The following is a 26073-nucleotide window of genomic DNA, read 5'->3' on the forward strand; positions in this document are numbered from 1 at the left end:
CACAGCAACGCAAGTCACCCCACATACTCCCAAACACCCATCTGCTTGGGACAGAAGAGGCATTGCCTCTAGTTGAGAACCAAGAAGTGGTCATTTCCTTGAAAACTTTGTCTTTTCTTATTTTAATATTTAAATCAAATAACAGAACTGTTTATCCATTTTCATCACCAAACTCCGTAGTCTAACTTTCATCTTTATACAAATTAACATATTTTTACAAAATCTCTAATCTTATGCACTGCTCACTGGCAACCTCTCTGGTGAACTAAACCATAATTAATAATAAGCCAGAGAGCCAATGCAGCCTAGGTTACCTAGAGGACAGAGAGACCCAGCGTCAATTTCTGCAGCTTTACCAACAGCCCCGGGTCACCTCGACCCTCCCCTGGCTCGTGATCCAGTCTGATGAAACAGTTTACAAGATATCTTCCAGGTCAGCTTTTCTTGTTAGTATCTGCTTTCAACTCAAAATGCACACACTCGATTAAATCTTCTACTTCTGTATGGCAATGTTAATAGAATCTTGGAAAAAACAAATGAAAGAATTTAATGGTGCCAAAGTTGATTATACTTTTAGTTTTCCATAGTCGGAAAGCTGGGTCCATTTTATTTGGTTCCTGGTCCAGGACTTTGCATATGAAGCAGTTTGACAAATGTAATATAAAATGTAAATATGGTAGAAAAGAGATATTACTGCACAGTGAGTTAGACTTTACTCACTTCTGTGGCCCGTCTGCTATCCACTGTGTAGATGGTCAATATGCATTTGGTAAGGTAAATGCAATCATGACAGAAAAAGAAGCACACGGAATCTTTACAAGTAAATAATTTTTAGTAGCTTAACAGAAGTAATTTTGGAAAGGGAAAAATCTTACAACTTAGCTTGGCAGATCAGACAAAGCTAGGATCAGCATATAAGATCCCTGATACTCCATTCTTTCTGCCAATTATTCATCACCTTCCCCCAAATGAGTTAGCTCATCTTTGTGAACTTCAATTAACTCTAGATAATTATAACAACAATCATAAAGAAACACTTATAGAGTGCTTATTATATGCTAGACATTGTATTAAGTGTTTTGCTTAATGCAATTGGGACAGAGAAGACAGGTTCCTGCAATCATTATAGCCATTTCACAGATGAAGAAACTGAAGGACACGGAGGTTAAGTAACTAGATGTGTATCCACATCTGTGCAGTGGGTTCCAGAGATACAGAAATGAATCAGATACATCCCTGCCTTCCAGGAGCTTACAGTTTAATGGCCTGAGATAGATGCATAAACCATAGGAGTACATAGCCTCATATACAAACTGCAGACATCTGTGTGCAATATAGATGATACAATTAAGGAGACAAATTGCTGGGGAAATCGTTGTAATAAATATGGCAAGTGTTAATACCCATAATTTATGCAGATCATGTTACAACGGAATGAGATCACATGTGTAAACATATTGTGTGAGCTGTAAGCAGGAGAGAATGTAGAAGGTTATAATGATTACTCCAACACAGCTTTATTAACATAGACAATAAACCTGTGGACTTGTTACTTTTCCAGGTAACAGTAAGACTTGTTTAAGAGCTGCCTAGAGGTTCTGGGTTTTTTGTTTTTTTACTTCTCCATTTATTTGATGGTAAAAAATGAAAGATAATTTATTATACCATAAAATGTGTTTGTTACAAATTAATATTGCCTGAAAGGAAAGAAGGAGAATAACCCAAAGCAGTTAATACAGTGATTCTGCAGGAAGCACGGTGCAACTAATGATATTCATATGTACTCATTGATTTTTCTAAGAAAGTAGGATATTCCAAAGCACTAGAGCCCAGCCCATGTGATGGTGTTCATGAGCATTTGTGGCAGAGTTTCTGTGACGTTTGCATCCAAAGAAATGGGAATTCTTCAGAAAATGGCATACAAGTAACAGGTAGCTAGACTGCTCAGGTCTTGTAAGAGGCATTTAAATTGTATCACAGGGAGAGATACAATAGTCAGTCACTCGGTGTGGTGTTTGCTACGTGCATTAATGAGTCGCAGATGGATAGACATGGCATTAAAAACAAGCATGCCCAGAGTTCTGAGGATAGGGCTGGACTTCAGCACAAGTTGCTTGGATTCTCAGACTGAAACCATTCTTCTTAGAAGCGCTTCTATAATGTAAACAGACCAGGGGAGCCCCAGTGGCATATCAAGGCCTTCAGTGATCTTGTGGGCTATGGTTTTTTTGGACAAAGGGCTAGAGGCCTGGTCTTGAAGCCACATTTTCATAGTGAGCACACTCCTTTCACTGACGTGGCAGGTTTGTTGGGGTGGTTTGGTGAGGTATATGGTGAAGGCTCCTCTGGCGTTCTAGTTGCCAGAGGGAACTTCAGAATGTTCGATTCTTGCCTCTGCTGTGACATGGGTTTTAGCATCATCACCTGGGGTGAATGGAGCATCCAGAGCTTCCAATTCATCCCATGATTCTTGTCAAGGAAAAAAATCTTTAGGATTTGAGGCCAGCACTATGGGAAATTTGAAAAACTTTGCTCTTTCGAAGTTTAATTTTTGCTTTTGGAAAACAAGTTCACGGTATCCATTCGATGTGAACCCCAATTTCCCTCTCCATATTCAGAGAAGTACACATCTATTTTCTATTGCACAGAGCTATGGACTAGTTTACCAGGCCTGGTAGCAGCCCAACATTTGAGAGAAAGGAATGAGGCAGGCTGTGGCAGCTGGGAGATAAGTGCAATTGATGAGCTGACCTGCTGGGTGAGGAGGAAGGTGCCGACCTATAGGAACCAATGTCTCATTCCACCCAAGGTCTCTCTCTGGCTCTCCACCGCAGCTGTTTCAACTGAAGCACTAACAAGTCACCTTGTGGACTAAGAGGAGTTTTGCCTTCTCTCCTTTTCTGCACCCAGCTTCAATCATTGGTTGACAATCAGTGACATGGTTTAAGAAGGCCGGAAGCTGGAGGGAGAAAGACAAAGGCTTACATATCTCCCAGAGTGGGTAACAGGCTACAGCATGCGTGGCCATGAGTTGAATGTGCACATGACCTGTGTACATGGATGACACCCTCATGTGCACATGCCGTAAGTGTGCATGTACATTTTGTTAGGTAATTTTTACATCATATTCCAGAAAGTCACATAATCAGTTTTCTTTTTTGGTATTCAGACTTCACTTGGAATTCACCAATTTATTATATGACTTGAATATGTGTAGCCTTTCTGCTGAGTGGATCCTGAAATACAAATACTTTACTGTTACTGGAAGCCCCAAAGTCAAGATACAAATTAATAGATTTCTGCCTGGCCTCAGATCTGAGTCCTCTGAAACTGGCGATTTAACAAGAGCACATGTACAGTTACAGAACCTCCGCGGGTGTGTCTCTCGGGGTTCCTGTTTCTTATTTCCATGTCTCTGTACCCAACACACTTCCTCCTGACCCTTCTTTCTCTCCTCCTCCTCCACACCCACAGAAGCACCTAGCCCCACCACACATAACTTGCTAGTATAATGCATTTGTTCTTGGAAAATGTGTGTTTTGCACACTTTAGTTTCCACCTGGCTTTTTTAGAAGATGTACTGTATGATGCGTAAAAGATCTGGAGCTAGCTAGGAGGAGGGAGATTTGTTTGAGGCAACAGTGCCAGAATATCAGGCCATTCTTTCAATTGCACACTTCAGAGTATGGATACTTCCCTTGAAACATTTGTAGCACAAGAATTTTACATTGACAAGCCTCTTGCTTTTGAACTTCAGCTGTCAAATGTTGTTCTGCTTTCGTTTGTTGGATCTTTCTGCTTGAACTACAAGGTGGGACCTCATCTAGATAAAAAACCAAGTCTTTAACCCATGACTTGAGGGCCGAGATTGGTTTCTAATTCTCAGCACATCCAAACATTTCTTGAATTTGTAGCCATTCATGGCCAAATTAACCTGCCTCTGTGACTTTAAGAGTAGCTAATAAAAGTAACAAGCTCCAGTCCCTCTTTGCAGGATGTAAGGGTTTCTAGGGACCAGAACGTGTTGGACTTCTTAGGCCAGGTGAAAGATGTTGGATTTCATTTTGGGGAAAAGTGTAACATGGTAGGATTATCATTCCAGTAGAGAAACCCTGTTTTTCAGTTTGCACATGACCTCACATGACTTCACAGTTTGAGGCTCCCACCCTGTTTTAAGTTGTCCACATTTGGAAGAAACTGTAGTTCCAACCAATTAAATTAATTATCTGTAAAGTTGGTTCATGCAAATCAGTGATTGCATGAGACTGCACCTGTTTGGTTTGTCATCACCATTTTACCATATGGAGAACTGACCATCCATAAGAATAATTTCCCAGACCTGTCATTCTTTAAATTCCTTTTATTTTTGCTTCCAACATAGACCCCCCCTCACTTTGGGAGTACATCTTCCAGGATCATGAGCCCACGAGAGGCCATCTTAGTACACTGTGTAGGAATTAAACCATTCTTTCAAATGTAAAACAAACTGTACTTTTCAATTAATTAAAATCATATTCCAGTGTGCCTACCTAAATAAGGGTGATATTGTTTTGAGCAAGATGAGATGATTTATATATATAAATCATATATATATCATACATATGTATCATACGTATCTATATCACACACACACACACACACACACACACACACCCCAGACCATCAGACAGCCTAAACTAGTTTAATGTATGGGCCATTATTGTAGTGATTGGATTTTCTTCAGGGTTCTAGTTTCACTCATACAAGAATGTTGATATATGGACACCAACAAGACAAGAATGTAACTATTTGCATCCTGTTATGTATTATTTCAACATAGAATTAAAGTCTCTAGTATTGGGGACAAATTTAAACGTAGCTTTAAAATTATATAAATAATAACGAGCATGTATCACTAGTCCCCAGACATACAAAGGCTAGCACTCACCTCTCCAACACCGTGCTAGTTGCAGATTGTTTCATATCCAGCATCAGAACCCCACAGGAGTCCTTAGCTCCTTCCCATTCCAGCCCAGGCACCTCCTCTGAAAGACACAAGGCGGTCAGGGAGGGCCATCTTATCTCCTTATTTCACTCTCTAGTTTTGATGGGGATAGGATCAAGGAGGATGAGATATTCACAGTGACATATTCAGTATTGGACAACCAAAGTAAAGTGGTTAGGACTGTCATTGCATGTGTGGTAAAACTTATAAATTCATTGGAATACTTCATTTTTTAAAAAATAGACTTTATTTCTCAGAGCAATTTTAGTACACAGCAAACCCGAGAGGAAGATACAGTGATTTCCGTATGCCTGCTGCGCCTACACTTGCATAGCCTTGCCCACATTATCAGCATCCCCCATCAGAGAGCATTTGCTACTGTTGATGAACCTACATTGACAGGTCATTATCACCCAGTGCCCGTAGTTTACATTAGAGTTCATTTGTGGTGCTGGACATTCTGTGGGTTTGGACAAATGTATATTTACTTGTATCCAACATTATAGGATCAAACGGAATAGTTTCACTGCCCTAAAAACCGTCAGTGCTCCACCTGTTTACCCCTCCCTCCCTCTAATCTTTGGCAAACACTGATCTTTCAGTATCTCTGTAGTCTTGCCTCTTCCAGAATGTCATATAACTGGAATCATATAATATGTAGTCTTTTCAGATCGGCTTTTCTCTTGGGATGCTTAATTTTTCAAAAAGTCTCTGTGCGCATCTCTTCCCTGGGGAACTTGACAAGTACATTTAAAGTACAATTCAACTAACAAAAACCTGCTTACATAGAACACTTCGGAAACACACTTGCAGACAGCAGGGTACACTTGTAACATCCCACAAGCAAAAACAGGACAAATATTTAGAGTCTAGCCTCTTATAGCTGAAGATTCCATGTTGCACTGGGGCTTGCATTCCTTGGAGGTGGAGAAGATCATCCTTAGGACTAGGGAGCAAATTGAGATTTTAAAACATGAACCCAGAGCCAACCCAAATGCTCATCAACAATAGACTGGATAAAGAAAATGTGGCACATATACACCATGGAATATTATGCAGCCATAAAAAAGGATGAGTTCATGTCCTTTGCAGGGACATGGATGATGCTGGAAACCATCATTCTCAGCAAACCAACACAAGAACAGAAAACCAAACACCACATGTTCTCACTCATAAGTGGGAGTGATCAGTGAGAACACATGGACACAGGGAGGGGAACATCACACACCAGGGCCTATCGGGGGTGGGGGGCTAGGGGAGGGATAGCATTAGGAGAAATACCTAATGTAGATGATTAGGTTGATGGGTGCAGCAAACTACCATGGCATGTGTATAACTATGTAACAAACCTGCATGTTCTGCACATGTATCCCAGAACTTAAAGTATATTAAAAAAAAAAAGTATTATCAAAAAATGAACATATCCTGCAGAATAAAGGCAACTTCGAAGAGTTCATCGATGTCATAGATTAGCAGTTGGAATTTAGACAGTAAAATACATGCAGACAATTATGAATTGTATTAATGAAATGAAATTGCTTTCCACAGTGTCTCTGATGTTTTAGGACTTCTTGTCCACAAATAGTTTGAAGCACTGCTGTTGCTCTCTGGGTACTAGGCAGAAAAGCCTTTGGGACTATGGATAGATGTGTGAGGCTATTATTTCTGGGCTTTGGCAGTAAGAAATACGATCTATTCCACAGGAAAAAAACACAGAAACCAGAAGACATGGTAATTCAGGGTTCAACCACAAGAAAACAAAAAGTTCAGTTACACATAATTGCACTTTTCTAAGAATCAATAGTAACATATTAACAAATAGTTGTTTAATTAATATTTAATTTGGTTTGCCAAGGGAATTCTTAATAAATTCTGAATTATTTCCTAGAAAAAAACATGAACCCACCCCCAATTCTCATCCTAGTGTTCGGAGTTTTTACCGTTTCTGAATCACTACCTTGGAATCAGTGGAGAAAATCCTGCTTTGATGCACTCTTGCTTCTTAGAGGACAGGACTTTATTAACCCATGACCCCGGTAGCATCATAGATTAAAAGGGTGTGTGAAAAAGGAGTGAGAGGATATGGGAAATGGGAATACGAAGCCTGGATTATGTGCAGAATGAAAGTCAAACTCTGGACGGGGCATCCCAGGCCTGTGAAAACCAAAACCAGGCTATGGATCCAATCTGAATTTCCTCAGCTTTAGCTTCCCCACAACCAGCACACACACCCTGGGCCCTCCCCAGCTCACAAGGGGTGGCCCCACTTCTGTGCTTTTCCTCACAGGTTCTCCATCTGGAAATGCTGCCCACCGTTTCGATTTACCCAGTACACCCCCTTCTTCAAGGCTCAGGCTATTGCACACCAATTCCTTCAATCCCTCCTTCCTTCTTCTGTCATCCGGTCAACGCACTTAGCATGACCCTTGGCACCTCCATACTAGGAACTCACGCAACAAATACACACTGCATGTGCGTGATATGTGGACACTTACAGGTTCTGAGAAAGAAAAAAGGAAAGAAGTCGCTGCCCTCATGGAGCCTGTATTCCCCCAGCCCTGACGAATCTCCTGTTCCTTTCTCCCAGTGTATTTCTTCCCTTCTGTTAGAGTTATTCCTAGAGTCATCCACATGGAGAATGAGCCTGCACCACCACCAGGCTCCTGCTCTGCACGTGGTGGATGCCCAGCCACTTGCTCTTTGTATTAAATGCCTTTGAGAATCTGTTTTATAAAAAAACAAGACACCCCCGCACAGCTCCCAGCAAGCAGGTAAACAGGGAGGAACTATCAGTGTCCGAGTGTAGGATACACATTTAAAAATTAAAATAATCTGTTTATGTTTAAAACGAGTGGCCCTTAACTTTAACTGGGGAGTGTCACTTGTCAATCCAGAGATGTACCAGATGTACCAAGATGGACACACTGGGAGATAGGCAGGGAGTCTGTGCCCAGGCTCTGTAGCCCCTCAGCCCCAGGCACCAGTGTCTCCAGCTGCCTGTGATCCAGAAAAGCACAGTTAGCTTGGCAACAGGTTGGTGGTCTGCGGTTGCTGCTCATTCCCTGGTCCCCTTTACAGGCCTGCCCCCCGATTTTGCCATAAGACAGGCTACTTGCAAGAAGGTTCATCTAGAAGCAGATGTGTGCTGTACAGCTGATGGGTGGGGGTGATGATGGGCAACCTGCTGCTTTAGTAGACTGCGTGCAGTGTTAGAGAGCCCTGGGGCAGCACTCATCAGTTAGGATGCATAAAAATGCCAACCCCCAACTCTCAGTTTTTAAAGTTGCATAAATTCCAAATTTAACGTATCACCATGTGCAGTCTTGGAAGGCTCAATATTGGCTTTAAAAAATTATTATACTAAGGACTCTCTGTTGTCAACTTGAGGGAATGGCTAACAAGCTTCCTTTTCTATGACGGCTACTAAAAATATGTTCTTCATAAAGTGTCTTATTACTATCAGACCGTGGGTTACTTCAGTAAGTACAGACTGTGTCCTAGCCACGCTTAAATCCTCGGCAGCAGTGATTCTCAATCTTTTTGTTTCAGGACCCTTTTACATTCTTAAAATTGGTTGAGGATTCCAAAAAAAAAAAAAAAAAATGTGTTTATATGCATTATGTCTATTGGTAGAAATAAAAACAGAAATTTTGAAACATTTACTTACAAATTCATTTAAAAATAACAATAATAAGGCCAGGTGCGGTGGCTCATGCCTGTAATCCCAGCACTTTGGGAGGCCGAAGCAGGCAGATCACCTGAGGTCAGGAGTTTGAGACCAGCCTGGCCAATATGGTGAAACCCCGTCTCTACTAAAAATACAAAAAAATTAGCCAGGTGTAGTGGTGGGCACCTATAGTCCCAGCTACTTGGGAGGTTGAGGCAGGAGAATAGCATGAACCCAGGAGGCAGAGCTTGCTGTGAGCTGAGATCACGCCACTATACTCCAGCCTGGGCGACAGAGCAAGACTCCATCTCAAAAAAAAAAAAAAAAAAAAAAGAAAGAAAGAAAAAAGAAAAAATTAGCCAGGCATGGTTAATAATTAGCTGCAATCCCAGCTATCCAGGAGGCTGAGGCAGGAGAATCATTTGAACCCAGGAGGCGGAGGTTGCAGTGAGCCGAGATCATGCCATTGCATTGCAGCCTGGGAGACAAGAGTGAAACTTCATCTCAAAAAATAAAAATAAATAAATAAACTCATTGCATGTTAACACAAATGAGATATTTTTGTGAAAAGTAACTCTATTTTCCAAAAATAATGTTAATGAGAAGTGGCATTGTTTTGCATTTTTTGCAGTCTGTTTAATGTCTGGGCTAACTGGAGGCAGCTGGATTCTCAGATCTGCTTGTACCTGCCTCTGGAGGGGTCTGGGAACCCCAGGGCGTTCCTGGACCACACTTTGAGAATGACTGACCTGAAAAGCTTAGGAGAATCACTGACCTACAGAGCATAGTGTGGTACCTGGCACTGTGCTAGGCAGGGAGACATAGCAGTGAAGAAAAAGGACACATTCTCTGCCTTCCTGGGGGATGGTATGGGCTGAATAATGCTCTCCTAGTTATGTTGAAGTCCTAACCCCCAGGACCTCAGAATGGGACCTTATTTGGAGGTAGGGCCTTTACAGAGGTAATCCAATTAAAATGAGGTCCTTAGGGTGGTCCTTAATTCAGTGGGACTGATGTCATAAGAAGAGGTAATTTGGACTCAGAAACAGGCATGCGTAGAGGAAGGATGATATGAAGAGAGAGGGGGAAGATGACCATCCACAAGCTAAGGAGGGAGTCCTCAGGAGGAGTCAACCCTGCTACTACCTTGCTGTCTGACTTCCAGCCTCCAGAACTACGAGAGGATAAATGTGTGTTGCTAAGCCCCTCAGTCTGTGGTACATTGTCTTGGCAACCCTAGCAAATGAATACACAGACTATGTATTGAATATTGAAATTGGGTTTTAAGGCAGTAATAAGGCTCATGCTGCTGCCTTGAGGAAAATTCAGCTGCAAAAGAGGATCCTCTGTTTATCAATACGGAGACCTGTTCTACCAGATAGAGCTCTGGGAATCCAGGTTCTCCATAGGCAAACACAGCAGTGAACAGTTTTTCCAAATGCCTCCTTCCTAAGCAGAAAGGAAGTGACACCATTGTCTGCCATTTGCCATCCAGAGCTTGTTAAAATCTACTGCCATCACCAGTCCACAGGTAAACAGAGATTTCAGGGCAGGGGAATACTTTGGTGCCGTTATTCCTTTCAGTTGCCACAAGTCAGTTTCCCTAAAGGCTGCCCTATTAGAGGATGGATGGGCGGGAGCCTCAGTGAGGTATTTCCTGTGTTGAGTGAAAGCCTTTTAAAATGGCCATGACCCCTTACAGACTCTCTGAATGAAAAGCACCGATTCTCAGTTCCCAGAGTTTCTGCATGTGATGATGAATGGAAGTTCCCGTTGCATGTGGGACAAAGGATGGCTGTAACATTTTATTAGGTGTGGCTTTTGGTGTACACATGGCATGTGCAATATATACATTCTGATCGCATTTAGTTTTGAAAATAATAAAACTTTAAAGATAGAAAGAATTTTCTTTGCAGGACCCTTATGAGATGGAAAATATTAGTGCAACACAGAAGAAGACAATTCCCGGGCTGTTAGCCAAGACGGCTAGAGAGACTCCACTTCTCTCTGAGTCAACACCCAGGTTCCTGCAATGGCCTGCAAGGCTCTACCACCCCCAGCCTTTCCTGGTTCACCTCCTGGTTCTTTCTCTCTCTCCTTTCCAGTAACCCCTCCTCCCTGGCTGTTCTTGTTCCCTTCGTTCCACGTTCAGCCCCCCAGTCCACTTTGGCCTTGTTCTAGCTGTTGCCAAGGCTGGAAGGCCTATTCTTCATGAATGCATGGGGGCTCACACCCTCCCCTCCTTCGCGTTTTCTCAGGACCACCCTGACCACTCTAAATTAAAAGCAGCAGCTCTTTTCCTGAGTCTCTAGTTCTGCCTTCCGTTTCTTCACACTTTTATCACTTGCCACCTTCTAATCCTGATATCAGGCTTGAAAAACAAGGTTATAAGTTTACCCTATCAATTATTGGTTGATTAAGTGATTTTCAAAAACTATCGATGGCTTGTAGTGCTAGAATATAAGCCTTATGCAGATAGGTGTCTTTGTGGTTTGGGGTCATGGATGTAACCTAGAAGCAGCTAGACAAGTTTCTAGGGTAGAAAGGTGTTCAGTACATATTTGTTGAACTTATGAGTGAGAGAATATTCTTAGTCCTGAAAGATATGTGTGATCCTAGTGGAGACTAGAAATGGCCTTTCTCTGAGGCAAACTGCTAAATCCTCTGAATAAAGGTATCTCTAGCCCATCTGACTCAGTCCCACACCCCTGGACTATGGAATAACCAGTTCAGGGGGTGATTAAAATGGCTACATAGGCACAGAAGTTTTAACTTCAGGTTGTCAGTGTAGCAGAAGCAAAGATGTTTGCCATGTTGTCTGTGAAGACGTACCATAAAATCATCCCCCGAAGTAAACTGTAATGGCAGCCATGCCCTCGGATTGTTCTGGAGGATACAGGCAGGGAATCAGGCACTGCCTTCAAAACTCTTACATAGTAAATCTTACGTTGGAAAACTGTCTTAGACCTGTTTAGAAATCTTGCATTCTCTGTCTTAGAACCTTCCCTCTTGAGCTGATTATTATCATCCAGTAATTACACTGATGTGGCCTTGGGAAATAAATTGGATAAAACCTAACAAGTTATTAAACGTGCACCTGCCATCCCTCCAATGGAGTTTCACCCTTGAAATTAAATGTGCTGTGCTTCCTGGCAGTGCTGAGGCCACTGGAGCGGCTCCTAAGTGATGGCTTGGAAGAAATGAAACGCTGGTAGAGAAGTGGCCCGGGAGAGTGCACGGAGGAAAACTGACATTTAGAGAATGAGGAGAGAAAAAGGAGGGCATAAAGAGATGGGGGATGGAATTGTCAACCAAATAGGAGGAACAGCAGCAATATGGAAGCCAAAGAAAAGAGGGTTAGAAAAGGGGAGAGTGGCCAACAGTATGAACTGCTCTTGAGTAGGTGACAAAGAGACCAGCTGGGAGTGTACGTTTGAGGGAACCCCCAAAAGCTCACTCCTAATCATGGCAGGACAGTGTCAGAACCAGACGGCAAAGTTGGAGAAGAGAGCAGGAGATGAGAATCTGTTAAAGAGCTGTAAAAAAGTAAGTAAGTATGGCCAATTTTTGGTTCCCTACACCACCAGCTTCCACCCCCACCTTCGGACTCCCAGACCAACACATGTCTACTCTTGCCTGAAAGCAAAGTATGAAGGTTGGAGACACTGACACTGACGTGAGTGAAACTAGACTGAACGTTTGAGAGATCCTGGATAAATAAATATTGGATATTTTTGCTGGATAAATATTGCTTGAATAAATACTGTGAAAGTGCATTGTGATTGCAGAAATACTGAATAAGCATCAGATTCATTAATAAAAATTCTGCCTCACATCTCACATGTCAGGGCCCATGGGAACCTGTCTGGCCACTACTTGGTGCATTTTCTTTTTTTTTTTTTTTTTTTTTTGAACCAGAGTCTCACTCTGTCAGCCAGGGTGGAGGGCAGTGGGTCAGTCTCAGCTCACTGCAACTTCCACCTCCTGGATTCAAGCAATTCTCTAGCCTCAGCCTCCCGAGTAGCTGGGATTACAGGCATGCGCCACCACACCTGGCTAATGTTTGTGTTTTTAGTAGAGACAGGGTTTCACCATGTTGGCCAGGCTGGTCTCGAACTCCTGACCTCATGATCCGCCCATCTCGGCCTCCAAAAGTGCTGGGATTACAGGCTTGAGCCACCACACCTGGCTGGTGTGTTCTTCTACAGGGCCCAGGGAGCTCAGTGCTCCAGTCGGCTGGTTTTCCAGTTCAGGAGCTTAAGGCTTCAGATTCAGCAATGGCAGAAGTGGTTTCCTGACTTTCAGCTGCCCTATTCTTTGCACCTTTTTTTATTTGTTAAGTCAATCTAAAATGCGTCTGTGTTCACAAATAAATAGCGACAAGTGCAAGTCTGCTGGAGTGGAAGAGAGCAAGTGCAAATTATCTTTCCCTTTAGCTAAGTTGCTCTTTGAAGTAGGCATAGCCCCATGACACTCCCGTACAGCTTACTGTGCAGGTTGGATGAGCGGGCAACTTGGAAGGCCCCACCTGCTCTGCAAGGAGGTAGTCCTGCACAGCACCGGGTGGTCAGATGTCCACTACTCACCTACCTGCCCCCCCACAGGTGACTCTGTGCTGCTTGGAACCTGCACAATGGTGCATAGCATTTCCCAGATCTTGAAGCTTCCTTTTCTTCCTGGGAAAGATAGATGTGGACACCCATGACCTCACTTCTTCCACAAGGAAGAATCTTAATAAGTAAAGAGGTCCAGTAAGGAGGCAATGCAAAGACCGAGGTTTAGACTCTGTACACATCAAGATTTCAAGTCACCAGGCTGTTCTGCAGGCCTTGATGATTTGGGTATGAATCTACAGACTTTTAAAGAGTATTTGTGACTTTCTTTTGTTTTGTTTTTGAAACAGAGTCTCGTTCTGTCGCCCAGGCTAGAGTGCAGTGGCGTGATCTTGGCTCACTGCAACCTCTGCCTCCCAGGTTCAAGCGATACTCCTGCCTCAGCCTCCTGAGTAGCTGGGACTACAGGCACGTGCCACCACACCCAGCTAATTTTTTATATTTTTAGTAGAGATGGGGTTTCACCATGTTAGCCAGGATGGTCTCTATCTCCTGACCTCGTTGTCCGCTTGCCTCGGCCTCGCAAAGTGCTGGGATTACAGGTATGAGCCACCTCGCTCAGCCTTGTGGCTTTCAGAGTAGACATATTTATAGAGGGGCTCAAGCCAGATGGCAAAAGAGCCCTGGTGGGTGTGATATATGTATGTGTAGTTTGAAATTGTTAGAGGGATTGCTCTCCTAGTTCAAAAGTGTTAGGTTTTGAGGTCAGCACTCCCAGAGCCATAAAAATCAAGTCTCACTGGCAACCAACTTGTTGGTGCATGAAAAGTGTTACCAGGACGGGGTCTACCCAGTGGCCATCTATATCACAGGAAAAATGTGAGCTCAGCGTATAGCATTAGCAAAGGGCTCTGATGCCCTGGCTGCTTAGTCCCCTTTCCATGCAGCAACCAGGATATATTTATGTGCTGGAAAATCTTCTGCAAAGCACAGGCTTAGCCTCCCAGCCCCAGGGAGTCAGACATCATCACTTACCAAGCTGAAGAAAGACCTTGGCAGGGATTGGACCCTCACGGCGGGTGAAGACTTAACTCTTCCTACATAAGTCAGTGTCTAAGAAAAAGAGAACGAACGTCTGTGTTCATGTCTGCCTTATACGGTGTGTGGCTCATGCCAACAATTATCTGGGGACGGGGATAGGAAGCAAAGGAAGGAGGCCCCTGGACCATCACGTGAATAGTGGAGACTCTTTCACGTGCTCCTCTCTCTGCCAGAGCCCCAGTTTCTGCAAGACTTTTGGTTGGTATTACCATGTTGCCATGTTTATCATTATTATTATTGAAGTGCTTTATGTGTAGAACAGATACCATATTCCCATGCAAGAGAATAGATCCTTTCCATACTTAAAAACATGACACTAGCTCTCAGGGTGCCGACTAGCTTCTTATTACCATTAGCACAGAAGGAGATACCCACAAGATCGAGGAAAATTAAAGTCTGGGGGCAGCAGGGGAAGACCCTGCAGTTAGCATCTAACTGGGATGCATAGAAAGTTTTTAGCAACTCCATACGTGGTAGATTTCTACCTTATCTGCATGTCTGCTCAGACATGGAGGAGGCAGAGACTGCAGGCTGGCTATGGCTGAAAGAGGATGTTACTAGTTAAACAAAATCTATTTCACTTTGGTGCAAAATGGAGCCTTAGAAAACATCAGTAGACCAGACCCTCGTTTTAGATGAGGAGCTTGGAGACTTGGGACACGAGGGGAACTGAGTGGTGGAGCTCCAAGGGCAGCTGGATCTTGAGCCAGTGGCCCTGTGCTCTTGCGGCTCCTTCTTAAAGTGCCCATGCTGCATCCTGGCACTTGCATGTTGAACCTGGTATGGCACACCTGTCTGGGGGCGGGGGGACTGCACCAATTATTTTAAAACTTAAGGTTGTTTGGACACCCCCATCCCCCACCCCCGTCTCATGGGAAATTTTGGATTGAGTGTTTGAAGGCATGAGAGAGACACCTGATGAAAATTAGCTGAAAGCAGAGACAGTTGTGGGCGGAGGCCAGGACATCTGCTGCCCCTATCTGTGCTTGCCAGGGTTTTCCATTGTGCCAGAATTTTCTCATGAATAAAATTCCTGGAATTTTATGGAAAACAATGAATCCATGTGTCAGAGATTCACAGATGAGACACATTCCAGAGGCGTAGCACACTGTATTTTTAGCCTTTGTGTGTTTTGAAAGGGCCAAGCATAAAACTGCCGAGTGTTCACGGAGCTCCTTCTGAAGAGGAGTGAGACGAGGCACCGTCCCTCCCCTGGTGTTCAGAGAAGGACCGCACCAATAGCAAAAAAAGTGCAAGCAACTTTGCTACTCCTTAGCTTGGCCTTCGTGTTTCTCAAGCCCTGAATCACCTGAGTTTCAACCTGGGCTTGTACGTTTCAAAAATCAGGAGGGCAGAATGATGGTGTGAACTTCTTAGCCAGACTGCCATAAAAGCACTTCCTCATAGAAGTTTATGAAAACTTCAACAAGTTTTAGGGAAAGTTACCATAACGAGCATTATGAATTCCACATCCCAGAAGAAAACCCTTTTCTTCAGAAGTTTGAGGGCTATCAACTATGTGCCTTGTGCTATTCTAGGTTAAAAAAAAAAAAAAGGACATTATGTTACAAGACCCTGGTATATTCATTCATTTATTGTCCTGTTATGTAGAGAATACCAGCAGCACGCTGGGGAGCATACCAAAATTCATTCCTTCCTGCACAAAGCTTTGGGTTAATTGACATTAAACAAACTAATGTAGAATTTGAATGGAAACCCCACAAAAAAATTGGACCAGGGACCAAAAAGGCTAAATGAAAGTGGCAGATGTGCTCTTGAAATGAAAGATGCTAGATCTCCCTTCGTCTCTGTTAGGTAGATACATGGTTTGAATATCCAGTACTTACAAAAAATAAGTGATAATTTGCACACAAGAGACTGTGATTTTCCTTGCATCTGGCTTGTTAGAATAGTATGACTAGAGATGGGTGATTCTGATGGTTCACATGTGGAGGTCTGGAGTCAGTCACATCACCTTTCCATCATGTGATGATAATTTAAATACAGTATTAAGATTTATGAAACCTGTTACACACACAAGCTTATTTGGCCCATTTAACTGTCCTGGGAGAGAGCTGCTTGGCAGCTGGTTACCATTAGTACCACCTTTATAGTTGAAGAAATTGAGAGTCCAAAAAGGATATTGCAGCAGTTGAAGTGAGCAGGCACGCAGCTCACCTGGGGAAGTTGTTTCAAAGCGGATTCTGATTCAGCAGGGTTGGAGACTCGGAATCTGCGTTTCTGGCAAGCTCTCAGCTCACACTTGGGGCAGGAAAGGCTTAAAGGATTTACCCAGGTGATTCCCAGAGCAAGGGCAGAGCCCAGTTTGAAACTCACATCTTCCATCTTCAGATCCCCATCCCTGGCTCCCGTGCTCTACCAGACGGTCTCCTACCCATTGGTATAGCTTCATGTTCATCCTCCACTGAGTGATTAAAAAAAAGGAAAGAAAAAGTTCTTTTTATCTCAAATGTATTATTTAAAACTAGATAAAAAAGAAAGAAAAGGGTTTTGATGAATATTCATGAGTAATATATGATGACAGTGATTAGAGAAATAAAAAGTTTTGAGTGTCAAGAGTAGAACCAGCCCTAACGAATAGCGAGTGCATTTTTTGTACCCATGTAAAACATACAAACAGGAGGTTTCCACAGATGTTTTTATACTTTTTGCTCATCCCCAAAGAAGGAAAGAAGCCTACTGGGAAGAAAAAGTGATTCTTCTTCTTCTTTTTTTTTTTGAGATGGAGTTTTGTTGCCCAGGCTGGAGTGCCATGGCACGATGTCAGCTCACTGCAACCGCCCCGTCCCAGGTTCAAGCGATTCTCTTGCCTCAGCCGCCTGAGTAGCTGAGATTGCAGATGTGCACCACCACACCCAGCTAACTTTTTGTATTTTTAGTAGAGACAGGGTTTCATCATGTTAGCCAGTCTGCTCTCAACTTCTGACCTCAGGTGATCCACCTGCCTTGGCCTGCCAAAATGCTGGGATTACTGGAGTGAGTGAGCCACTGCGCCCAGCCGAAAAAGTCTTTAAAGAAGAAAATAAGAAGCTATTAACATCACAGGCACATTGTTTGTTAAACAGTTAAATGACATTTGCCAGGGCGAAGAGTCCCAGTTCATTATCCTTTCAAATGCATTCAGGGTTTATTCTGCATGGCACTGAGAAAACAAAGGGTTGTTTTAAAATTATGTTGGTTGAAATTCTTAATCTCCCAAGGCTCATTTAAATCTAGTTTTCATTATGTGGGCATAACTATTCTTTCTTTAACATTTTTCTACAATACTTCAATCTTTCACAATATTTCTAGAGTTTCTGATTTCCAGATCGAATGCTCCCTCCTTCTTTTGCAAATGTTCATTTTCCAGTAAGTCTTATTCTGTTCATAGGTTGCTTAGCTCTAAGAAGTCTCTATTTAAGCCTATGCGGATTTAAGGTGAAACTCGGCAATAATGTCCTCTTTGGTAGTATGACTGCAGACATATTGCCAATGGCAATTATTTCCCAGACTCCCTGGAACTCCTGGCCATTGGCTACACAACCCATTCATCTCACAAAAACATGTCTCTTCATTTGGATGTAATAGAAGTTTGTGGACCCCATTTATAGCATTATGATGGGGCTGTAATATCACCTGATAACTTAGTCCTAGGGCTATTATGAACACCAACAAACATCTGAGGTTAAGAAATTATCTTATTTCTAGGAGCAGACATACAGAGGAGCCAGCCTTGAAAATGCTTATATTTTAATAAAGGCGAGGCGAGGGGAGAAGTCTGTGGGCAAAAAGAATTGCTGGTACCAGCCAGGCCTTCTCAGAGCCCTGAGAAACCCAGTGAGTCCAGAGCAGGGAAAATCGGCTGAAGGGCATGGAGGGGATGGATCCCCAGCTAAGTCTGTTCTGAAGGGATGTGCTGAGCGTAGCGTAGGGGAAAGCACCGTGTAGGATAAGAGAGGAAGGAGCAGAGGTGAAACGGGAAGAAGCCAGATTCTCTGTATCTTTTAGGCAACATTTGCCCTAGTGGATATGATTAAAGATAAAAAATGTCTGAAAGTCCTCTAAAGCGTTCTATTAGTAAAGATAATAAGGATAAAGATTTTCATCTCTCCTTATTATCTTAATATGTATTTAGTAATATGTATACATATGTATGATGTATTTGTATATACATTATGTATTGTATATATGCATATATTTGTATAGGCATCTATTAGCATATATGCATACACTTATATATGCATTTATATATGCATATACATATCTGTATATGTGTGTGTATGTATATATGTATTTGTGTATGTATGTATTTGCATGCACGCACACATGTATATGTGTACATATGTATGCATGTGTGTGTGTTTGTATATATGTATGTGCAAATGTATCTGGACACTAGTTCTGGGTCTCATTTTCTTAGCACTGAACTAGTGTTGTGAGTGTTGAAATTGTTTGACACTGAAGTGATACCATATTGGAGAAATACTCTCTTTAGAAGGACTTCATTTGCCTACATACATTTTTCCTTTGAGGTTAATCCAAGAATTTTTTATATTTTTGAAGGACTAAAATAGCAATGTGTTAAATTAGAAAAACGTGAACACAAAGCTAGATACTGCATTTAATATAAGATGTTAATGCTTCCTTCTCTGAAGAATTAAGAAAAAAAGAAAATCATATCAAGAAGGGGCAAAACTGATCACCCCCAGTTTGGCGAAGCTTCTTTCGCTTCCCACGTTTGGCTTTTTTCTGTGTTGTAAATAAAAGACACACTGGTCAGATGAAGATTCTTTCTTAATGAGATACTGGTGGCATCAGAATGGCAAAAGTGCACACATTTAGAATAAAGCCTCCTGAAGCACTGGCGTATCTTCGTCGGGCTTATGGTGGGAGAGCAGAGCTTTTTCTAAGCGCATTGCCTATTTTGTTTGTGTTGCTTTTTCCTCCTGCAAATACAATTAGATACTAGACCTTTCAGCACACATACACATCTACTGTATGTGTGCTGCCTTAAAGAGAAACTATAAACAATAGAGCCTGCGACAGCCTAATAAATAGTTGTCCAATATCCTTAGATCTGCAGACATCCATTAAAGGCCACCCAAAGTGGCACAGGCTCCAGCATATTTATAAATGGTTCTCCTACCTATCCTAGTTTTCCTGCATAGTACTCATTAAGAGAAGGCAGGTATCCACCTGCAATGAACACATCCCAACACCTGGTCATGTCTTTGTGTCTGAATAATCTGATTCATCAAAGAAAAGAACAGGGTTGTTGATTTAAACCATTGCAAAAGAAATAATTAACTGTATGCGGTGTCCATTGCTACACATCTCTAGGCTTGCAGAAGAGAGTGGTATACCTAGAGAAGTCCTTACTGATTTCTAACACTCTCCATTTACTGTCCAGATCCTTTGTTCCATCCTAGATCCAGGGATTCTGGACATTTATCCCTTCATCCTTCTTCTGTCTCTTCCCTCTACCAGCCTTTCTCTCTCTGTCTCTATCTAGATGTTTCCATCTCTCATGGCAAGAGCAGGCACCAAAACACTCCACCATGTGACTTTTCTTAATCCAACTTCTTCCTTCCAGTAACACCCAGGTAGTGGCCAGTGTACAACCTTGGGAATGATTCCATTCAGAGATACAAACGCTGTTTCTACCTCGTCCTCACTGTTGATGTTACTTCTATAATCCCACTTTCTGATGGGTGGGCAAGAATCACAGCTGACCTTATAGGACAGTTGTAAGGATTAAATGATCATTTTTCGTAAAATGTAAGACATCATTGGTTATAAAATGTCCCATTATTTTATCTGCCATCAGAGAAGAAGAAATGCTGCCTAATACCTAGGGTAGGCCTTTCATTTTCATATTTCAGAGTTGATAAAATGTGAAAAGTGGTGTATCTTATAATCGACAAAATTGAATTTAAGAGGATATTGCATGCAAAGTGCTTAACAAGGTAACCTGGTTTATTTGGTGGGTAAGCTATTTATGAAAGTGGTTAAAAGATATCTTATACATGGCAGTATAGGGAGTTAAGTGATGTACCAAATTCTGCTTGTTTATATGCAAGAAAATTTAAGGAAGGGTTTTGTATTGGATTGAAATGAGATTTAAACTGACAGAAAAAGCAGGCTATTGATTTAAGATGATATTGGCTTCCTAAATGAATGATCTCCACACTGTATTGTGATAGCAGCAAGGACTTCTTTCAGATTGTTTTATTTTTTATTTTATTTATTTATTTATTTTTGAGACGGAGTCTCACCCTGTCACCCCGCCTGGAGTGCAGTGGCGTGATCCCGGCTCACTGCAGCCTCCACTTCTACGGTTCAAGCAATTCTCCTGCCTCACCCTCCCGAGTAGCTGGGACTACAGGCACCCGCCACCACGCCCAGCTAATTTTTTTTTTTTTTTTTTTTTTTTTGTATTTTTAGTAGAGACAGGGTTTCACCATGTTAGCCAGGATGGTCTCAGTCTCCTGACCTCGTGATCCACCCACCTTGGCCTCTCAAAGTGCTTGGATTATAGCAGTGAGCCACCATGCCCCACCCAAGATTTTTTTTTTTTTAAGCATGATCATGATCATAAGATTCTTATTCCACTTAGTTGTTGCATTTGTTTTTCATAATTATAAAATAATTATCACATATAAGACTTGAAAACATTGAAGATGGATTTGATAATCCAATTCTCTGGAGGTCTAATTCTGGCCATCTTCCTAATTTTTGAAAACCATGAAAGGACCATTTCCCTGAATGCCTTTGTTTACTCCAGATGTGAACTTCAGTTGACCATTCTTTAAGATTTTCTCAGTTTCAACACTTTACCACTTCCAGATTTTCAAGAGTTTAAGTACGATGGATTCTGTGTATTAACAATGTAATATTTTTATGAGCTATAGGGATCACAAATTAGAATCAATCTGGGCCCTTATTTTCTAATACTTTGGTTGAGAAATATGCATCTTGCAAAATATTCATCTGTTATAGAAAGGCCTCAGGATTCCTGAAATATTTTGCTGAAAATGTCAGTGTGCTTTCAACTTTGTTAGCTTTCTTTTTTAGTGTTTTAATCTAAGTATTTTGGATCCTTTTTTGTACTCTAGTTACTTGAAAATAAATGCATATTTTAGAGTTATAATATGAAATGCAACCTGGTGGGACCTCCCCTCATTTCTGGAACTTATCCCATGACCAAAATCCAAAGGAATGGTCCTCATATGTTATTGGTATATTCTGTATTGAAATGAAATAATAAACACTATAGTCCTAACACAGCAGTACCTTTTGTTTGGGGGTAATTTGCTTAGAGTTATGTGTTTCTCATAAGTTCTTTAAAAATGGCCTTGGTAGCCTGCCATTTGCCTGATGGGAATATCCCAGCTTTCCTGGAGCTACAGAAAAAAAAACACCCCACACATTGGCAAACACCAATCTAAAGCTCAGGTCTTTTTATGGTAACATAGAAGTAGGCATATGAAATTATTATTATGCCACATATCTGCCAGATTTTGATGTTTAAAATATTCTCTGTTACAAAGCCACCAAAGCAGATCCCAAGCGCTGTGGCTGGCCAGAGTTTCTGCAATAACAATCTATACATGCTAACTAAGGCAGCAGCCTACCCCCGCCGGCAGGTAGGCAGGCAGGTAAGTAGGTAGGTGAGATCTCCTAGCTATAAAGAGGAGGAGCCAGGCTGCAGGGAAGGAGGGACATGTCAGTCAAGGCCAGGAAGTCTCTCCTAGAGCTGGAGTTAAAGAACTCATGTGGTCCTGGTTAGCAGCCTGCGTTCAGCACTCTTTCTGGTTTTAATCCTACTGGGCTAGATCCTGTCTCCCCTTTGAAGTCACAGGGCCGCCAGGCAGGGAGGGTCCTATGCAGCAGCCTGTGTCCATTCAAGCTTTAACCAAAGGGATGATGAAACCTGCCAACAGCCAAGTCAAATGGGAGGACAAAGATGTGGCGGGGCTGTGGCTTGGTTTGCTTTCGAAGAATAGCACTTAACGTTAGTGACCTCTCTTGTGGAAGTGGGTCTGTGAAAACTCCCCTCAGCTGCTTCTTACTCCCCGAATGTGGCTGTGAGAGAGGCTTTCTTTATTCATTTGTTTCCTTATCCTGAGCTGTACTTCATTCTAGGTGTTCCACAGCCTTTGTTGAGTGAGAATCATTTGGGGGCATAGTTTGGGTTGCTGTGTCTTTTCAAAATGTGGACAGTATTTCACCCCTTTTGAAATGTTTATCCTGAAGCTTCCTTATTTTCAAAGGTTTTCCCTTCTAATGAGCAAAAGCAACTGAGGGTTTGCTTGCAATATTCTGAATTATATTCCCTTTCTCATTTCTGTGCAATATTAGCTGTGAGAAGAATTTTAAGATGCAAAGAAAGAAGGCTTGCCTCCCGTATCTCTAGCATTTCTAAGGGTTTTTTCCTTCCTAAATCGATCTCAATTAACTTTGATTTCTTTCTTTAGAAAACCATGTGCTGAAATAATGCTTTGCCAGATGTGAGAATGGATTCCTTCCCCTACAAACACACACTTAAGCTTCATTTGAGTTCTAATATTTTGGGTTTTTTTTTCTTATTCAATCTTACGCTACATTATGTGGCTGTTGACTTTGTTTGCAAGAGTATCTTACTTTATCTTGGAGAGATACTAATACTTTAAAGTTATTGCTTGTTTGTTGTTGTTGCAGCTGTTTTCTTTTTAGTTTGTAATTTTAAATGTAGCCTGTTTCTTATATATATAACCTGTTTTTGCCAATTTCTGATATAAATCACACATTCGTTCATGTTTCTCATCATGGGTGAGCCAAAGCTAACATTACATAGTGTGTTATTCCCCTGCGAGCCTTGGTTGAGGCTCAGGCCCAGGAAGGAGAGAGGCAGCAGCCATCAGCTCTGTTTCCTGTTCTGAGCCTGTAAAACACACTAACCAGTGCCACCATGGGAAGGGAGTATCTGTTTTGCAAAAATTTTTTAAGAAGGTCTAATTTTTGTCTGAATTAGCATGACTACGCTAAGTCTATGGTGCTGATTTTACTTTGAAACCCACATCTATGTGTTTAGACTCCTTGAGTTGGCCACTCAATTGTGACTGGAAGAGAAAGCCATGAATTTCAGGTTCCCTAACATCTAGGATGCCGTTTCTGTACTGTCAACCTCTGTGACACTGTCTCGTATTATTTTTGATTGTTGGTAAGTTTGATTTTGCCGTCTATTCAAGATGATTTTTTTTCCCTCGTGCCTGATTCTGGTTCTCTGTCTGGCATAGCTGACTTTTTGGTACATTTTGCGTTACTCTTTGAACACCAGGCTTCGTCTTTCCCAGGGTGTCACAGGGCTGTAATTCTACAGGTTCTAATGGAGTCCAGGACGGCACTTTTGCATATGCACAGACAGCTGGCCACCACTTTAAGAGACAGAGGTTCAAGTTTCTTCTGATTCTTTCTCCTTGCTGATCCTCAGTGCAGTGCGTCTAGCAAAGAAGTTTGTGCACTTGGGAAGCTAAGGAAAAAACTTGGTCCTGGGGCAGGTGGAGGATTGAGCGACAGAGTAGATGTGGAGTTGGGGTGATTGTTTCCTAAAGATTCTGATCTTTCTGGATGGGGAGGGAGCTCTCCATCTCAGAAGGGCTGCTTCTAGGATGAGATCACTGATGGGAAGCACCTTATTTATTTAAAGGCCAATTCAAAGAAGGGGAGGAGGGTGCTAACTTAAACACATGTCCCAAATGAAAAAAAAAAATGTCACAAAGGGCATCATAGGGCTGTGGGGGCAAGGAGAAGGCAGGTGGTAATTCCCACGTCATTTCCGTCACTAACCCCCTAGTTGATGATGGCCAGCTCATTCAAGATTAGCTCTGGACCTTTCTAGGTCTCAGATTTCTCATTTGGAGATGAGAAGTTTGGACTGGAAGGGTCTGCAAAGCCCACACTCCCCTGCTTCCCCTGTTCTGGCCCCAAAGTTATTTTTTTCTTTTTTTTTTAAAAATAAAAATGTGTGGCCCAACTAGCCTTTGCTTCTCACTAGTTGATGTCAACACTGAGGATGCCAAAGGACTAATATAAAAATGAGCATTCATATGGAATTTTTTTGGTCTAAGAACCAAAATGGGATTGTATCACAGCAGCTCTGTGTGATTGCAGCAGAAGGCACATTTAAATAGTTGAAATTTCCCAAACTTGCCATTGCTCATTGGCTGTAGAATATAAACATAGCCATTGGCTAACCACTTGTTTGACTTAAAACCGTGAAAAATGATTGATCCAGCAATGACAAATGGCTATTTATTCTCACCAAATCATGCAAAAGAGCAAATATATTAATCGAAAGTAAGGGGAAAAGAGAGCTTGTGAGTGATCCGGATATTTTAAACATCGTGGTGTTTGGAAGCATCTGGATACTTCACAGCTTTTTTTTTTTTTTTTTTTTTTTTTTTTGTTCATTTATCATCCAGATGTTCACCATCATGGAATCACCACTTGAAACTCTACTTCGGCTAATAACTTAGAGTGGAAACGTTTGTATCTTTGGTTGGTTGCCCTTTGGTGCTCCATTGATCCCTCTGTCTTCCTCTAAGTCCCTCTTCCTCAGAATCCCCGGGAATGTGGCAATTTTGCCAGATGCTTAGGTGTTGGCCTTCAGATTTCTTTTTTTAATCTTCATGACCGCTCTGTACCCTGTCTGCTTGAATTATAGATTGCATTTGTCAAATAATGACACATGCAATTGGGTGTCTTCTAAGACCTTTGAAATTCAACTTCCTTAAGTTGAGATTAAAGTGGATATTCTGCTGCCCTGCCGCAGTCAAGCCTGGGATGCTTCGAGACCTGCATAAGTTTTTCTAGGCTGGCATTTCTAACTCTTACTGTCTGGAGGAAAGAAAAACAAGCTACTTTTTTCTTCTGAATGGTAGAAATGGAGATGGTAAAAACTATCTAAAATGTGGTCCCAGTTAGAAAGGACTCTGAAATCAACAACTTTTTGAAACATGACTGTCTGTTGGAGTGTCTTGAATTATGTGTTTCTTTGGGCATTCAGGAAGCCTTATCAGTTGTGAGTGAGGACCAGTCATTGTTTGAGTGTGCCTACGGAACGCCACACCTGGCTAAGACGGAGATGACCGCGTCCTCCTCCAGCGACTATGGACAGACTTCCAAGATGAGCCCACGCGTCCCTCAGCAGGACTGGCTGTCTCAACCCCCAGCCAGGGTCACCATCAAAATGGAATGTAACCCTAGCCAGGTGAATGGCTCAAGGTAAGGAGACTTCCGCCCCTTTCTCTCCCCGACCTCCCATTTTCCTATCCTTTAGAAAGACAAAGTGGAAGTGAGTCATGCTTCTCCAAAGATTGACTTAGAAAACAAGGCCACTGTGTCTGTAGTCTCAGCTACTCGGGAGCCTGAGGCAGGAGGATCGCTTGAATCCAAGAGGCAGAGGTTGCAGTGAGCCGGGATCATGCCACTGCATTCTAGCCTGGGTGACAGAGCAAGACTCTGGCTAACAAAAGAAAAAAAAAAGAAAAAAAAGAAGGAAGAAAGAAAGGCCATTGAACGGTGATGTTGGGCAGCGCTGGGAAAATGTGTTCTCCAGTGGTTTGTGTAGAGGATGGAGTTTGTAAAATCAGTAGTATATTTACCAAGAACTCTCTTTGAAGATGTGTTCAATTCTATTTCCCAGGCACAAGGGCTCTGTGGGAGGGGAGCCTTGCCCACATATGGTGGAATTCATCTGAGGTTTGATTGCCTGTAAAATAATGTTG

General features: G+C 42.2%; 1 protein-coding gene across 7 annotated transcripts in view; it reads left to right on the top strand.

Annotated features, from left to right (window-relative positions):
* The window catches only part of ERG (ETS transcription factor ERG), a 203034-nt gene that overhangs the window by 111278 nt on the left and 65683 nt on the right, over positions 1–26073 (top strand). For 6 of the 7 annotated variants that reach the window (XM_050784572.1, XM_050784576.1, XM_050784575.1 and 3 more), the window contains one exon: positions 25353–25570. In XM_050784572.1, the coding sequence (XP_050640529.1) occupies positions 25353–25570 (218 nt within the window). The remainder of the gene's footprint in view (positions 1–25352; positions 25571–26073) is intronic. The other variant, XM_050784574.1, reaches the window with a different exon arrangement.

The sequence above is a fragment of the Macaca thibetana genome, chromosome 3 (assembly GCF_024542745.1).
Source record: "Macaca thibetana thibetana isolate TM-01 chromosome 3, ASM2454274v1, whole genome shotgun sequence".
Classification (NCBI taxonomy): Eukaryota; Metazoa; Chordata; class Mammalia; order Primates; family Cercopithecidae; genus Macaca; species Macaca thibetana.